An 18,013-nucleotide genomic window follows, 5' to 3' on the forward strand; every position below is an offset into this window, starting at 1 on the left:
GCATTAATTAGCCAAAACATTGGGTAGAGTCTTGACTACCAATTTCCATTCATATTTTTTTCTTATACTTTTTTCCTTGTAAAATATGCCAGTGTTCTGATTTTATCTAAATTTCTTGTTTAGACCAACCTTTGCAAAAGCCACTTTGCATCAAAAATGAAAACTATCCCACATTTTATAAGTGATTTGAATAATGGAGTCAGAATTATAAAAAATGAAGCTTCAAAAAATTCTTCAGACCATAACTTTGTTGCACACCTCTGTTAACATTACGTACAAGGAGACAGCTAGCAATTTTTCCTGAAAGACACATGACATCTTTAAAAAACAGACCATGTAGGCAGAGAACCTAGAAGAGGATCAATGGATTAAGGTCTACCAGCAAAATATAACCTAGAACTCCCCCATCCCAGATGTTATGGCTCAGAAAATGATCGTTGGCCAACAGAAAACAGAGGTCCAGGTTCTTCAGCCTCCAAGGCTTATGCCCATGACCCTAGGAAATGGGGTACTCTAAAAGTATCTTCACCCTTGGCACAGAGGTAATTACATCTACTTCCAAAATACGACTTTAAATATTCGATATATTCCAATAGGCAGTTAACAGTTTGAGGCAAAATCTTATCTTTCTTAAATATGAATCAACTAAAAAGTCAAGAATTAGTGTACTTTCTTTGAAAGGCATTCATTCATTCCAGGAAATACTGATTAAAGGCATACCATATGCTAGGCATTCTTCCACGCTATGGACATAATTTTTCCCCTCAAAAAGCTTTCAAAGGATGAAAAGCCTACCTTCATTTTAGAAGCAAGCAAACAAAAAACTGACTACTGTTGGGATAATCTAAGGGATAAAAAGCTCACAGTGAGCCTAATTCAATACTTGACTTTGATGAGCTGATGACTAAAATTTTCACACGAGAGTCACCCTTCTAAACTTACATTCCTTTACATTTAGAATGGATAAGCAAGGAGGTCTTGCAGTATAGCACAGGGAACTACACCAATCACTTGTAATAGAACATTATGGAAGATAATATGAGAAAAAGAATGTAGATATGTATATACATACACACACACACACACACAGACTGGGTCACTTTGCTATACAGCAGAAACTGACAGAACATTGTAAATCAACTATATTTTTTTAATTAAAAAAATAAAATAAGTCATATCTAAGTTTTTATAACTTGTGTACTTTGGAGTTACCGTCATGGCTCAGTGGTTAATGAAGCCAACTAGCATCCATGAGTATGTGGGTTCAATTCCTGACCTTGCTCAGTGGGCTAAGAATCCAGAATTGCCCTGAGCTGTGGTGTTGGTCGCAGAAACAGCTTGGATCCCACATTGCTATGACTGTGGCATAGGCCAGCAGCTGTAGCTCCAATTTGACCCCTAGCCTGGGAACCTTCATATGCTGCAGGTATGGCCCTAAAAGATAAAAGACAAAAAAAAAAAAAAAAAATAGTAATAATGTGTACTTTTATCACAAAATATAATTCCATCCAACCCCATCCTTTCCAATTCCACTTATCCTAGGTTTAAATCTGCATAATTTCTAGCCTAAGACAGAACAGCCTCCAAATGACTTCACCTCTTTTCATCTCTTTCAAACCATCATCTCCCATAATACTGAAAAAAGTTATCTCTCAAAAAATCTGGTGGAATTTCAGTAATCAAAAGTTGACTTCATTCTCCTTTTCTAAGAATAAACATTAAAATTCATTATATCCAATATACTGTAACTTAAAATGGAATATACTCTGCAAAAAAAAAAAACCCTAATTCACTATGTTGTACATCTGAAACAGAATATTGTAAATTGACTTTACTTCAATGTAAAAAAAGCAAAACTATATTGATAATGCAGGAAAAAAAATTAAAATTCTGAAATGTAACATAGGAAGTTGTTCACAAATGCATACCTTCTTGTATCTCCAGTCACTCTGTGCATTGAACCAACTAAAAGGTACAAAATTCTGTTCCTGAGAACCCAAGTTTTCCTCAGCAGTAAATCAGTGTGGGAGAAAGGGGAGGTTAAAACTATACAGAACACTAGAACCATGACCTCTCTTCAACCAAAATAGAAATGAAATTTCATGTGAAAACTGTGTTAAAGGAAGCAGTTCAGAAAGAAAAATATAAATGGCCCTTTAAGCATATTAAAAGGCCATCACTCATGATGCAAATTAAAACAAGAGAACATTTTTAACTAATTAGATTAGCAAAGGTTAAAAACAAAAAGCTGGTAATATACCATGTGGAAGAACATGGAAAGAAGCACTCTCATATACCATGTTAATGAGTTCAGACAGCTAAAAAGTTTTTGTGGAGGGAAATTTGGTAACATCTATCAAATTTTAAAATACACGGACCTCTTGACTCAGAAATTTCACTTCTAGGAGTCTATCCTACAAATGACATGCACTACAACACAGCCTTTGGGTTAACTAAGTCGCCATACCAAGACTTCGTTAAAGGAAGTTTTTCATTAAGACAGGGATTATACATCCATGAAATACAATGCTCTGCAGTTATGTAAAGGATGTGTTGGCATGATCTTTAAAAGATACTACTAGGAGAGTATGCCACTATCTGCATTTCCAACCACTCCCCCAGTCCAAAGGGGCACACATACCACCACACACACACACACCTATTTTTGTTTGTGCATGAGAAAAAAATTTCTAGAAGAATTATTAAGAAAGGTTTACCTAAGTGAAGGAGGACTTGAGTTCAGAGAGAAAGGAAAGACATTTTTCACAATATACTCTTCTGTATGTTTGCAATTTTAACATGCTATTACGTTTTGCAAAATAATATCTCACAGCTTTTTAACAATTGATGAGCTGTCCTATTTTACCAAACTCCCAAAAGAAAAATTTGAAAACTTCCATTCTTATCACTTTATTCTTTCTTTCCTATGTAGGCCTTGTATTTTATAATGCAATGGTTTACTCATGTCATTCATGGGATATGTCTTTCTCCAGCCCATTATCTTTGTCTCATTTAAGCCACTCTCATCCCTACAAGGTTCAAAAAAATGCAGCAAATCACCAAAGAATCAGGATTTAATAAGTCTACTTCAAAGTCTATAATTTGTTCATTATATCGCACTAGCTCTCTAAAAGCCAAGTCAAAGATGGTGCCGTATTTGTCCATCTATTCTCAGCACACTGCAAGCATGCAGCAAACATTTTTTTTAAAAAGAATAATGAATTCAACTGAGAAGGAAAGCTCTTTAAATGAACAACTCATTTCTATACTGGATATCTAAGAACAAAGAAGCACAATGAAAGAGTTGTTATGATCAGTTTTAGACAACACAAAGCACTAGAGTATAAACACTTCAATTATAACTATGGATATAACAGTGATATCTTCTAGACATCAACTTTGCTGTTTAATATAAGTAAAGTCTTCCCCTACTACACTTTATTAGTTCTAGGTCTTATAAAGCTTTGTATTTCTCCCTTGACGTCTACCACAGTATTTTCTATGGAAACAGTAACAAAGCAGTGTCTTTATTCTTAGTAACACCAACACTTTGGCAGCTCATGACAGGTACTCAATAAACATTTACAGAAGGACAAAGGGACTAAGAGGAGATTAGATAAAAATAATATCTGATGAAAGCTGAATTTGGTCACCTTGTTCTAAAATGTTTACCTAATAACCAAATGATTTAGTTACTACACCCTCATACATAATTTATATGGGGATCCAAGTCATAAAACATGGCAAATACTACAAAGGCAGACCAATATTTAGTTACATATTTTCCTAGACCCTGAAGTAGTGAAATAATTTATTAAAAATATGTCCATTTCCATATATCCAGGTAAAACTATAATTCAAAGATACATGCACCACTATGTTCACTGCAGCACTACTCACAAAAGCCAAAACATGGAAACAGCCTGTATGTTCACTGACAAATAAACAGATTAAGAAGATATGGTACATACATACATACAATGGAATACTACTCAACCATAAAAAAAAACAAAATAATGCCATTTGTGGTAACATGGATGCAACCAGAGATCATCATACTAAGTGAAGTAGTTCAGAAAAAGACAAATACTATATGAAATCATATGTGAAATCTAAAATAGGGAATAAATGAAACTATCTACAAAACAGAAATAGACTCACAGACATAAAGAACAGACTTGTGGTTGCCAAGGAGGGGAGAGGGTGAAGGAATGGGATGGACGGGGACTCTGGTGTTAACAGATGCAAACTATTACATTTAGAATGGATAAGCAATGAGGTGCAACTGTATAGCACAGGGAACTGTACCCAATTTCTTGGGATAGACTGGATGGAAGATAAGAATATATATATATGTGTGTGTGTGTGTCTATGTGACCATGTCATTTTACTATACAGCAGAAACTGGAACAACATTGTAAATCACCTATACTTTAATTAAAAATAAAAAATGTCCAACTGATACTGACACAGAAGTAAAATGTTTGACTCCTAATTCCAAAAAATAAATTACAAACTATTGATTTTTAGCCTGGCATGAGAAAAATACGTGAAATAAATTTTCAGAAATTCGATTTCATATTTTTAATATATCTGTGTGAAAAATGAATACCTCTGATGAAGTGTTATGGTTAAAATAAGTACATGAAAAAATCTTCAGGAAAAGAAAAATGGTGCTTTTCAAAAAGAATTTTTTACTAAGACAGATGGCAAGCTATTGGGATAAATAAGATTTTAAGATTATTCAAAACTTCTCAATTTTAACTCTCTTTTCATCTGGGATATCTAAATTAACTGTTTTTAAATAACAGGTAGGCTGAGAGCTCTGTTAGCAATTTTCCCTGAACTTTCTACATAATGAGAATCCTCATAAGATGAATCCTTACCATTAAAATATCTACAAAACAAAACAAAAGATCTAGAAAGTTTCCAGAAAAACCTTCCCTGAGGTGGGATTATATTAAAAGCAATATCCAACCCATTTCACAATATCAAATCACATTGTGTAACTTACACAATTTACTTGTCAACTGTATCTCAATAAAGTTGGAAAAAAACTTTTTTAAGCAAAAAAATACGTATTACTATGGAGTATAACAAAAGGAGCAAACAAAGATCAGGAATTTATGACCAATAAGTATCTGGGACAAATGCTATCTAGAAATCTCACCTTCAATATTAATTTCCAAATGTAGCAAAATATTTTTTTTTAAAGCATTTTTTTTTTTTTTTTTGTCTTTTTGCCATTTCTTGGGCCACTCCCACGGCATAGGGAGGTTCCCAGGCTAGGGGTTGAACCGGAGCTGTAGCCACCAGCCTACGTCAGAACCACAGCAAAGCCGGATCCGCAAGTCTGCAACCTACACCACAGCTCATGTCAATGCCAGATTCTCAACCCGCTGAGCAAGGCCAGGGATCAAACCCTCAACCTCATGGTTCCTAGTCAGATTCGTTAACCACTGAGTCACCTCGGGAACTCCAGCAAAATAATTTTAAATGAATCATGTTACCAATGTTCAATAATTAAGCATTTCTGCATCTTAGAACTACCATCATATACTCTATAATCTTTTAAAAATGCATATACATTTTTTTTTTTTTTTTTGCTTTTTAGGGTCGCACCCATGGCCTATGGAGGTTCCCAGACTAGGGGATGAACTAGAGCCACAGCCGCTGGCCTATGCCACAGCCACAGCAACGCCAGATCCAAGCAGCATCTGTGACCTACACCACAGTTCACGGCAACACCAGATTCTTAACCCACTGAGCACCCTTAACCTACTGAGCGAGGCCAGGGATCGAACCCTCAACCTCATGGTTCCCAGTTGGATTCATTTTCACTGCACCACAACGGGAACTCCTAAAAATGTGTGTTTTTAATAAAATACCTGTCAAATAAGAGAAAATTTTCTTGTGGTTGTATTATATATTAATATAACAATTTCTGTTTATATGAAAGGAAAAAACTCAGACTGATTTTTATTTAAAAACTCTAAAAATATTTATTTTATTTTAGTAGGCATATGTGTGCATGGACATAATAATATGAAACATCAAAATGCCTAATATGTTATATAAAGTCTCATCTTCATTCAGTAAAAGTCTGAGAAAAGTCATTATGCCAATATAGTAAACGAAAATGTTCCCAATGTTTTATCAGGGTATTTTTAAAACAAATAATACTATATAAGAATGTGTGAAACAAATACTCTGCCCAATAAACTGATATAAATATTTGTTCAGGAGTTCCCGTCATGGCACAACGGAAACGAATCTGACTAGGAACCATGAGGTTGAGGGTTCGATCCCTGGCCTCACTCAGTGGGTTAAGATCCCGTGTTGCCCTGAACTGTGGTGTAGGTCACAGATGCTGCTCAGATCCTGTATTGCTGTGACTGTGCTGTAGGCCTGCAGCTGTAGCTCTGATTCAACCCCTAGCCTGGGAACCTCCAATATGCCATGGGTATGGCCCTGAAAAAAACAAAAAGACAATAAATAAATAAATATTTGTTCAAAATCAGAATAAATTAAAGATGTTATTTTATGGAAAATATTATATACACATATTCATTCTCATGCAGGTATAAGGCAGACAAAAAAGCAAAGATAAAACAAAATGCCTTCATTAGTTCCATATACTAGTTGCTGAGTTTACTTCTTTCATTTTTCACTGAGATAATTAAAATGTAACTACCTAAATAAGACAAGTATTTCATAAAATTTTATAATATTACAAAAACAATAAACTCTGCTATTTTTTTGCAAGTACATAAGTTTTTTCCTAAATTTCAACTACCTTCTATTATCTCTTCTATTACCTTAATATCTCTTATTATCTTCTATTATTTTATTAAGAGATCGCTACTAAGGGATCTTGTAAGTCAAATCTTACAATGGGTTTTAAAACTACTTTTTAAAATAGTGGCCCATCATGAAATATTGAAAATAAGAATTTAAAATCTGGTGCCAGTGTATTTTTCCATTCTTTGCAAAATGAATTAATTTCATCTTAAAACAAAATTTAGACATCTTCATGACGACAAGCTAACTTACAGTATTTGTTGGATCTTCTTGTAAAATTCGATCATACAGCTGTATAGCATCATCATATCTATTTAAAAAGAAAAAATATCAAGAATCACTACCTTAAAATTTAATAATAAATAGTAAATACAGAAAAAGATTAAACTAGCAGGGTTTTATACACATTTACAATTGCTACTAAGACTCTTCTGATCTTCATATTATAGTAAGTTTACTATAAGGTCATTATCTAAGCAAAAAAATCAAGTATAAAGTATTTACAGAAAAGCTTACTTCGAAAACACACTGATTCAATTTGGCTTAAACACAAAGGCAAATTCTAGCTCTACAAGGTGATACCTTAGTGGTCCTAGTTATACCTAGAATTATAGCTAATAATGCATTTTTAAAAGTTTACTTTTAACAAATATATTCACAAGGAAATTATGTAAATACTAATTCTCCTATAATGAATATTTATCATAGTTCTTCTTAGTTGAGCTGGTGAAGTTCAAGTCTTAAGTACCTATTAAGTATGCACACACAATATTTATCCTTCGCTGGGAAACAGTTAACAAATTTATCAAATGAAAAAATAATCAAATACGGCAGGATAAGAAGCCAAAATTAACATTATATGATGGTGAATCAAAGGGAGAGAGACATCAGAAATCACATAAAGAAATTACCTAACAATATACTCCCTCCTATATATGGTAATCTTACTTGGGAAACAAGGAAAGAGTCAACAATTCTGAAATTACTTCTTAACTATATCTGCAACCCCCCAATTCCTTCTAATCAACTTCTCCACTTACATATATAGATCTTTAGAGAAAGTAAAAAGCAATGTTAACTTTTACAGCAGTGTTTCTAAAACTACAGATAGCATACTCTTGTGATCTATTCTTAATTTCTCTATGATAATTTAAGTTTTTCTCTTAATGATATTCAACACATGAATATTCTCTATCATCATGATGACACATCTTTCAACTGAAAACTGTCTCACAACTTTAGTACACAAGCCTATATTTGTGATTACAATCATGACAACAGGGTAAGAATATTTTAACTGTAGCAGACCACTAAGAAAACTAAAAGTGAGTTTAATTCATAAATGTGTCCATACCATGCAAAGGCCAAAGAACATCTTTGCGCAGTAAGTTAATCAGACTTATCAACCATTTAAAAAAAGCAAATTAGTCTGGACATCACATACATGATACTACCGCAGGTATGCTAGCCTCATAAAAACTTGAAACTATACAGAAAATAAAATTATTAAGTAATAATAAAACAAGACAAAAGTCTATAAACGAGGGTAAAATTAATGCTATAGACAGGGAGTTTCACAAGACACAGTACATGAGAATTGCCTGGAAATCTTTTCCCAACTATATAACCTCTGGGAAATATATTTTAAATGACAGCTGAAAATAGGAAGCCATTCATTTCATTAATACAATGATAATTTTAATTTTAGTTTTTTCTATCTTCTTTGGTATTCTATCAGGAAACATACTGTTTATAGAGTTGAATGAAAACTATACACATAAGGCATTAATATCTAGTTTGATATTTGAGTTACATTATAATTTTTAAAAGTAATTTACATAAAAACAGGGTGTGATAATTAATTTTATGTGTCACATTGACTAGCCATGAGGTGCCCAGAATAAATATTTCTGGGTATGTCTGAGGATGTTTTCAGATGAAATTAGCATTTGAATCCATGGACTCAGAAAACAGACTGCCTTCCCCAATGTGGATGGGCACCATCCAATCCCTTGAGGGCCTGAATAGAACAAAGGCAGAGGAAGGAGGAATGCACCTCTTTTTACTGCCTCACATTGCTAGGACATCTCATCTCACCTTCTCCAGCTTCCACACTTTAGATTGAGATTTATAACACTGGCTCTCTTGGTTCTCAGGCCTTTAAACCTGGACTCAGACTGAATTACAGCACCAGCTTTCTTGGGTCTCCAGGTCACAGACAGCAGCAGATCCTGGGACTTCTCAGCCTCCATAACTGCTTTATAATAAATCCATAATAATATACTGAAGATTCGTAAGTATTTATCTTTAGTCAGCAACATTCTTAAATCTATTCTCCTGCATTATACCCCTAACAGACTGATCTCAGCAGAGTAAAGACTGAGCAACTACATTTCTTTTTTTTTTTTTGCCTTTTCTAGGGCCGCTCCTGTGGCATATGGAAGTTCCCAGGCTAGGGGTCCAATCAGAGCTGTATCCACCGGCCTATGCCAAAGCCACAGCAAGGCCAGATCTGAACCGCGTCTGCAACCTACACCACAGCTCAGGGCAATGCAAGATCCTTAACCCCCTGAGCAAGGCCAGGGATCTAACCCTCAACCTCATGGTTTCTAGTAGGATTTGTTAACCACGACAGGAACTCCACAACTACGTATTTTTAAATGTCACAGATAATTCTAATTCACACAATCATGTATGAGAATCAATGCTTAATGGTCCTATATAACAACAACACATAATAGCTACTCTGTCAGGAAAAAAAAAGGTAAAATCTGACTAAGTGATGATATGAGTTTCGATTAAAGAAGAAAAAAGCTTAAGAAATTGAAGTTCACCAGATTTCTTAGAAACCTGAGTTAACACTTAAAAATAAATTATTTCTAACGTAACAATTTTTGTATAGTTGGAAAGAGGGTATAGGGATGATAACTACTGAAATGTGTTAAAAAGATAATCTGAAAAATCATTCATGGTGAGGGAATGAACTGGGGGTTTGGGATTGGCATATGCACACTGAGGTATATGGAATGATTAGCGAATGGGAATCTGCTGTATAGCACAGAGAACTCTACCCAGTATCTCTGTGATAGTCTATGTGGGAAAAGAATCTGAAAGAGAATGAATGTGTGTATATGTATATATAACTGAATCATTCTGTTGTACAGCAGAAATTATCACAACCTTGTAAATCAACTATACTGCAATAAAAATTTTAAAAAAGAACAATCATTCATCTTGGATTCTGGGATGTGTTTTGCTATGTACATATTTTAAGAATGACATAGGAATTCATCCCACTTGAAATAAAAGGAAAAGTGTTATTAGAGGAGAATACTGATTCAGGAAGAATAAATTATTATGGATTTATTATAAAGCAGTTATGGAGGCTGAGAATTTTGCAAATTTCTTCCATTCTGTCCTCTGATTCAAAATTACCTTCTGCTAACCTATAATAATATTATTTTATTTTTATTTATCCATGCCATGTGCTTACTATAAAGAAGATCCAAAAATATTAAAAATATACATATACATAAACATATAAGCAAAAAGCCAAGGAATAAAAGGGTTAAGACAAATTATATCAATATATTCTGCTTGAAAAAAGCTATTCCAAGTTAACCCTGTCTACCTAAAAACACCAAGATAAAAAGGTAAGAAGTAACAAGCTTATTCTAAAGTTAATATATAAATTTTTTTTTTGCCTTTTTAGGGACGCACCCACAGCATATGGAAATTCCCAGGCTAGGAGTCAAATTGAGACACAGCTGCCAGCCTAAGCCACAGCCAAAGCAACACCAGATCTGAGGCACGTCTGTGACCTACACCACAGCTCATGGCAACACTGGATACTTAACCCACTGAACAGGGCCAGGAATCAAACCCGCATCCTCTTAGATACCAGTCGGGTTTGTTAGTGCCGCACCACCACGGGAACTCCTAATATATAAATTTAAGAGATTCAAACAGACAAAATAATCTTGGGGGAAAAAAAAAAGAAAAAAGTTGAAGGACTCACACTTCCCAATTTCAGAACTTACTACAAAGTTACAATACCAGCAGATTATGACATCTATACGGTGTGTATATGATAAACCTACATCACTCCCACCCAAACAAGAAAAAAGCTGAACAAACCGAACCAACTCAGGGCAAACTACTGTCCCCAGAACTGCAATACTGATAAATACAGACTATCACAGCTTACTGGTGCAAAAGACTCCTTTAAGAACTGTTACAACTAATAAACAAATTCAGTACAGTGACAGGATACAAAATTAGTATACAAAAACCTGTTCCATTTCAATACACTAATAAAAGCCTATCAAAGATATTAAGAAAACAATTCCATTTATAACTGCTTCAAAAAGAATAAAATACCTAGAAATAAATTTAATCAAAGAGCTGAAAGCCCTGTATACTACAAACTGTTACACACTGATGAAAGAAAATAACAAGACACAAATAAATGGGGCAATAGCCCATGCTCAAGGACTGGAAGGACTAACATTGGAAAAACAGCTGTACTAAAACAGCCATACTACACAAAGCAGATTCAATACAATTCTTTAAAATTCCAATGGCATTTCCCTACAGAAATAGAACAACCCTAGAATTTGTATGGAATCATAGAAGACCCCAAATAGCCAAAGCAATCTTGAGCAAGAAGAAGAAAGTTGGATGGATCAGGCTCTCTGAGTTCAGACTATATTACAAAATTATAGAAATCAAAACAGTATGGTACCAGCATAAAAACAGACACAATAACAGGTCTTACAAAAGCAAAAATAAACAAGTGGGACTATATCGAACTAAATCACTTCTACACAGCAAAGGAAAACATCAACAGAATGAAAAGGCAACATATGGAAGAGGAGAAAAATATTTGTAAGTCATATATCTGATAAAGGGTTAATAACCAAAATATTATAAGAACGTACACAATTCAATACCAAAAAAAAAATCAACCAATCCAAGTAAAAGGGGTAAAATGTATATAAACTGAATATACATTTTTTCTAAAGGAAACATACAAATAGCCAACATGTACATGAGAAGGTGCTTGACATCACTAATCATCAAGGAAAGAAAAATCAAAACCACAATATGATATCACCTTACACCTGTTATAATGGCTATTACCAAAAGATAAAACATAGCAAGTGTTGCTGAGGATGTAGAGAAAAAGGAACACTTGTGTAACGTCAATGGGAATGTAACCGGCACTATGGAAAACAGAATAAAAGTTCCTCAAAAAATTAAAAATAGAACTACCATTTGATCCAGTCATTTCCAATTCCGGGTATTTATCCAAAGGAAATAAAATCACTAACTTAAGAAGATACTTGAATTCCCATGTTCATTGCAGCACTATTTATAATAGCCAAGACATGGAAACAACCTAAGTGTTCATCAACAGATAAATGGTAAATAAGTTTGGTGTACATACAATTGACCTTTGAACAAGCAGGGGGTTAAGGAGCAGCAAACCTCCACGCAGTGGAAAATCCATGTGTAACTTAAAACAGGCTGGCCATATACTCAGCCCTTCCATATCCAAGGTTCTACATCCACAGATTCAATCAATTGCAAACCATGTAGCATTGTAGTGTTTACTATTGAAAAAAAAATCCATGTATTAAACGGACTCCTACAATTCAAACATATGTTCAAAGGTCAACTGTATACAATGTAGTACTATTCAGCCACAAAAAAAGGAAAGAAATTCTGCCATATATGACAACCTGGATGGATCTTGAGGGCATTATGCTAAGTGTAATAAGTCAGACAAAGATAAATATTGCATGATCTCACACATAAAATCAAAAAGAACCTGAACTCAAAGATACATAAAATAGATTAGCAGTTGCCAGACTTGAGGATGGGGAGTGGATGAAAAGGGTGAAGGCAATCAAAAGGTATGAACTTCCAGTTATAAGATAAATTGAGTGCTGGGGATATAATGTACAATACGGTTTACTAAAGTTAACTATGTCTTATATTGAAAGTTGCTAACAGAGTAAATCTTACACATTCTTGACATAAGAAAAAAGAAATTTCTAACTATCTGTGATGACAGATGTTAATCATTTCACAATATACACATTTATCAAATTGTTATATTGTACACCTAAAACTAACACAATGTCATATATGAATTATATTTCAATAAAAATAATAATAATAGCTTCTATTTCTTGAGTGACTATAAGGGCACTACATATGTATCACTAATTCCCAAAACAATCCTGACAAGTAGGTAATATTCTTGTTTTACAGAGAAATAAGACTGATAAAGCTTAAAGAAGTTAATAACTTGCCACATTAATAAGCTAGTCTTAGGCACAGGAGATTTAAAGCCAGTTCTTACTCCAAAGCATGATCCCATCTCACCAGGCTAAAGATAGTAAATAGATTATTTTATGTCAAATCCTATTTACAGGGAGTAACTTAGCAGGACTTAATGCAGAGAAGCACTCTGACACTATTCTGAAGCTCAGGAAAAATATCTTCCATAATTAATGATGTTGCCATGGGTACAGAAGGACGTGAATATAGGCCCCATGTTTGCCATTTTAAAACAGGGTCACATTATTTACAAGATTCAGTTACCTCTCCATGGCTTCAAATCTCATGCCAGTTAGTCTCTTGACTCTGTGACTGCCAGGGAATTGTCTTCTCAATTCCTGAAGACAAAACTAAAAAAAAAATACTGATAAAGACTTGAAGAGTAGTAATTATATATTCATATACTAAATGGGCTACAAGGAATGGCTTGCATAGTCTTCAATGTATCTTCTTAAATAATTTCATTACTGAGATCTAATGACATAAGTGAAATTAATCAGTTATGAATAATGGGGTGAAAGAAAAACTCTGAAATTACAGTGAGGGCAACAATTACTTCTCACAAACTGATTAAGCTCTTTCTTAAGAAAATGAGCAGTTTTTGAGGTCCACTAATAACTCCTCAAATATACTACTATTATCACTCCTCATAACTTGTCGGGCCCCACTTAAATAACTATAACATTTTCCTGACCTTTTCTTCCTAACTAGTGGATATGTTCTTTGGTGGTATTCTTAAGTCCCTAGTCAATACTATTAACAATTTGTTTAATTCTGACCTGTTGAATCATGTATTAATCAGTTACCTTGTCAGTACACATATCCTGATTTGGGGGTCATAAAATACAGATTCATATCAACAGACTACTATTCTCTTTTCAGCAGATATACATTATTCACCAATCAAATCAATAAATAATCAACTACTTATTGAACACCTACTACGCTCTCAGCAGCATATGAGGAATTATAAGATTCTTGGAAGGTATAGAAATATTAAGAATAATAAAAATTGTCCATTCCAGTGCCCCAAAGCATTAAGTGATTAAAAATGCCTTTAACTAATGAAGGCATGATTTACCAGTAATACAGTAAGTTTTTTTGTTTTGGTTTTAGGTTTTTTTTTTTCCGTCTTCTTAAAAGGCTGCACCTGAGGCATACTGAAGTTCTCAGGCTAGGGATCAAATGGGAGCTGTAGCTGCCGGCCTACACCACAGCCACAGCAACATGGGATCGGCGACCTAAACCACAGCTCATAACCATGGTGGATCCTTAACCCACTGAGCAAGGCCAGGGATCAAATCCACATCCTCATGGATACTAGTCGGGTTCATTACCACTGAGCCACAACGGGAACTCCTAAAGTAAGTTTTTACTATGATCTAGATGTACAGCTTCAAAGTCTGTGGCTGTAAAGTTGCCAGTCTAAGAAAAATATTCAAGCTAATCCAAACTGAAGATGTTCTTTGACGTCATGCAAAACTCTCAGTACTTGTTCAATCAAGCTAACTGTGCTGAAATTATAAACCATTTAAAAAAAAAAAAATACTGTGTTTCCAAAATGTTATTATCTAACTTGATTGCCTACTTTACCAAATGCCATTTGGCTACACGCACACACTCAAAAAAATTTCAAAATTTCCCTTAAGGTATCAGCTGCCACCTCTTTGGATATTCAAAAGACTATGTCTTATAGGTTCTAAAGGTAATCCAAAGTTTCTATGGTTTGCTTTTTTTTTTTTTAAATGTTTTTGGCCACCCCATGGCATATGGGGTTCCCAGGCCATGGATCAGATCTGAGCCAAAATTGCAAACCACACTACAGCTGTGGCAATGCCAGATCCTTTAACCCACTGTGCTGGGCGGGCCAGCAAACCTGCATTCTGGCACTGCAGAGATGCCACTGATCCCACCACTCTGTGGTATGTTTTTTATCACTGGCAGCTCCAGTGAATTACATGTATAGCCAACATAACAATTACCTTGAAAAGGACAATGCTAACTAGACATGCCTGTGTTCTCCAGGATTTTCTACTTTCTGGGGTTTTTTGTATTTCTTAAATGAGGAAACAGCACAAAGTAGCACTTAAGAACCCAGGATTGTAGAACAAAATAACAAAAACCACTTCTTGATTTATACAATGAATACAGTGATAATATCAAACACAACTCAAATTGAGAAATAATCATAAAGATTAAATAAAGCATGATGTAATGCATTTAGCATAGTGCCAAACACGAGTGTTCAAAAACATAGTTCATTCTGGTGTTCCCGTCGTGGCTCAGTGGTTAACGAATCCAGCTAAAAACCATGAGGTTGCAGGTTCGATCCCTGGCCTTGCTCAGTGGGTTAAAGATATGGCGTTGCTGTGAGCTGTGGTGTAGGTCGCAGACTCGGCTCGGATCCTGTGTTGCTGTGGCTCTGGTGTAGGCCGGCAGCTACAGCTCCTATTGGACCCCTAGCCTGGGAACCTCCATATGCCGTGGAAGCAGCCCAAGAAATGGCAAAAAGACAAAAAAACAAACAAAAAACATAGTTCATTTTTTTATTTTAAAATTAAAATTAAATTAAAAATTATTTTGCAATGTGTCAGGCCCCACTTACATACCTGGTTTTAATATTTTAAGTCATGTTCTGTACATGTTAGGATTTTCTAATAATTTAAGAAATAAATTTAAAATACTGCAAAACAATAGTTAACATTATATACTATGGAAGTTACCTAACAAGCCAAATGATAAACTTGTTTTAAACTGTATGCTTCTTGGAGTTTCCTGGTGGCTCAGCAAGTTAAGGATCCAGTGCTATCATTGTTGCGGTGTGGGTTGAATCCCTGGCCTAGAAACTTCCACATGGCCTGGGTGCAGCCAAAAAAATCCAAAGCTGAAAGTGGGGAAAAAAAAAAAAAAAAAAAAAAAAAAACAACTACCTATAGGCTTCTTATTTTTAACTCGGTAATAAAGCATAGTTAGTCTATTAAGTGGATAAATTTCACCAACTAATTTAACCTCTTCGGTAAAATTGAGATACAATCTACTGCTCAGAATTATTAATAAGATACAAGAACGTACTGTGTCCCAAAGTACCTAGTTAGTCCCACCTTCTCAAGAGTAGCAATTAAACCAGATATGGAAATCATTCACTATAAGCCATATAATAAGTACCAATTGTTTACACATAATTCATTGTGCAAATTAAATATAAAATAAAATTAAACTAGTTTAAATACCTACCAATGCCAAGTCATCCCGACCATAGTCTAAGGCTGCAATCATCACCTGTTCATATATGATCCAAACTGGATATACACAGAGAGGAAAAAACTGAATTTAATACAAAAATTTCATAACAGAAATTAGATAATGAATTCTTGTTTCTGATATTTTAAAAAACATTACTTATAACTGCATTGAATTACTAACTTACACCTGGAATTAAGGAAATAAAGCATCCATATATTTTTAGCAATAAAAATATAGCAGTAAAAAAACTCCATTTATGTAACACCTTTATAGTTTTAAAAGATTCATTATGGGAGTTCTCACTGTGGCACAGTGGGTTAAAAACCCAACTGCAGCAGTTTGGATTGCTGTGGAGGTGTGGGTTTCATTCCCAGCCTGGCACAGTGGATTAAAGGATCTGAAGTTGCAACTGCAGCACTGGTCACAGCTGAGGCTTGGATTCAATCCCAGGCCTGGGAACTTATGCCTCGGGCACAGCCAAAAAAAAAAGTTATTATGAAACACATTTGTTTTTTCTTTTTAGGGCCAAATCCATGGCATGTGGAAGTTCCCAGGGTAGGAGTCGAAACAGGCACAGCCACCGGCCTACAACACAGCCACAGCAATGCCAGATCCAAACAGCATCTGCAACCTACTCTGCAGCCTGCAGCAACACCGGATCCTTAACTCACCAAGTGAGGCCAGGGATCAAACTTGTATCCTCATAGATATAAGATGGGTTCTTAACCTACTGAGCACAATGGGAACTCCCATGAAATAGCTTTTGACGAGAATAGGACTATAACCTCATGAGCTTAAAACAAAAATGCCTATTTGATAGCTTCACTACTAACAGCAATTATTAGTCCTTTTCAAAATAAAGTATCATTAAGACCTCCTGAGAGGTTTTTTAAAAAGATAGATATGAATAGTAGAAAAAAAACGAAAAGAATTTTTTTAAAAAAGCTAAAAACTGTAAAACATGTGCTAAGCATGGACACAATAAATTTAAAAACTTACTATCATCTCCAAGCTTAGAAGCATATTCATTAATTAATTCCTCTCCAACTTCCACAATTTGCTCACTATTTCGTGAGTTTTCTTCTCTCCATTTTCTCATTTTATCTCGCATTTCTGAAAAAAATAAGCTTATAATTACATATGTATATATTTAATTAATGTCAAACAACTGACAAGATGAAATAAACTTTAATAAACTCACAGTAACGTAAAAAGGCTATGATATCTCAAATTTCATAAAGCAGAAAATCACTTTAGTAAGAGCAGTAGATCCTTTTGAAAACTGAAAATGTATTACAACCAATATTACAATTATCTTTAAAAATAGTGTATGGCTTAAGTTTCTATGTGGTGCAATGGGTTAAAGATCCCATGTTTTCGCAGCTGTGACACAGGTCACAACTGCAGTGCTGGTTCAATCCCTGGCAGAGGGAACTTCCACATTCCGCGACTATGGCCAAAAAAAAAAAAAAAAAAAAAAATACTGTGTGGCATGAGTCTGCTACAAAGATCCTCTAATCCTTTAAACAACTATGGAACTTAGCAGTTTAGAGGTTATGAACAATATTAAGAATTTGATAAAAGCTAAGGATTATGTATCCAGAAAAATAAATAAAATTAT

General features: G+C 34.5%; 1 protein-coding gene across 7 annotated transcripts in view; it reads right to left on the minus strand.

The window, feature by feature from the left end:
• Positions 1 to 18,013, minus strand: part of EMC2 (ER membrane protein complex subunit 2) — a 54,636-nt gene that overhangs the window by 26,744 nt on the left and 9,879 nt on the right. For all 7 annotated transcript variants that reach the window (XR_014843481.1, XM_085021865.1, XM_085021866.1 and 4 more), the window contains exons 2-5: positions 17,392 to 17,505; positions 16,384 to 16,448; positions 13,414 to 13,499; positions 7,054 to 7,111 (exon numbers count right to left, since the gene is read on the minus strand). Coding sequence is in view for 6 of the 7 variants with exons in the window: in XM_085021865.1 (XP_084877991.1) it covers positions 7,054 to 7,111; positions 13,414 to 13,499; positions 16,384 to 16,448; positions 17,392 to 17,505 (323 nt within the window). In the remaining variant the exon portion in view is untranslated. The remainder of the gene's footprint in view (positions 1 to 7,053; positions 7,112 to 13,413; positions 13,500 to 16,383; positions 16,449 to 17,391; positions 17,506 to 18,013) is intronic.

Source organism: Sus scrofa, chromosome 4 (assembly GCF_054392235.1).
Source record: "Sus scrofa isolate SSC_HxYL_T2T_F1_AM1 chromosome 4, Sscrofa_HxYL_maternal_Yorkshire_Landrace_v2.0, whole genome shotgun sequence".
Taxonomy (NCBI): Eukaryota; Metazoa; Chordata; class Mammalia; order Artiodactyla; family Suidae; genus Sus; species Sus scrofa.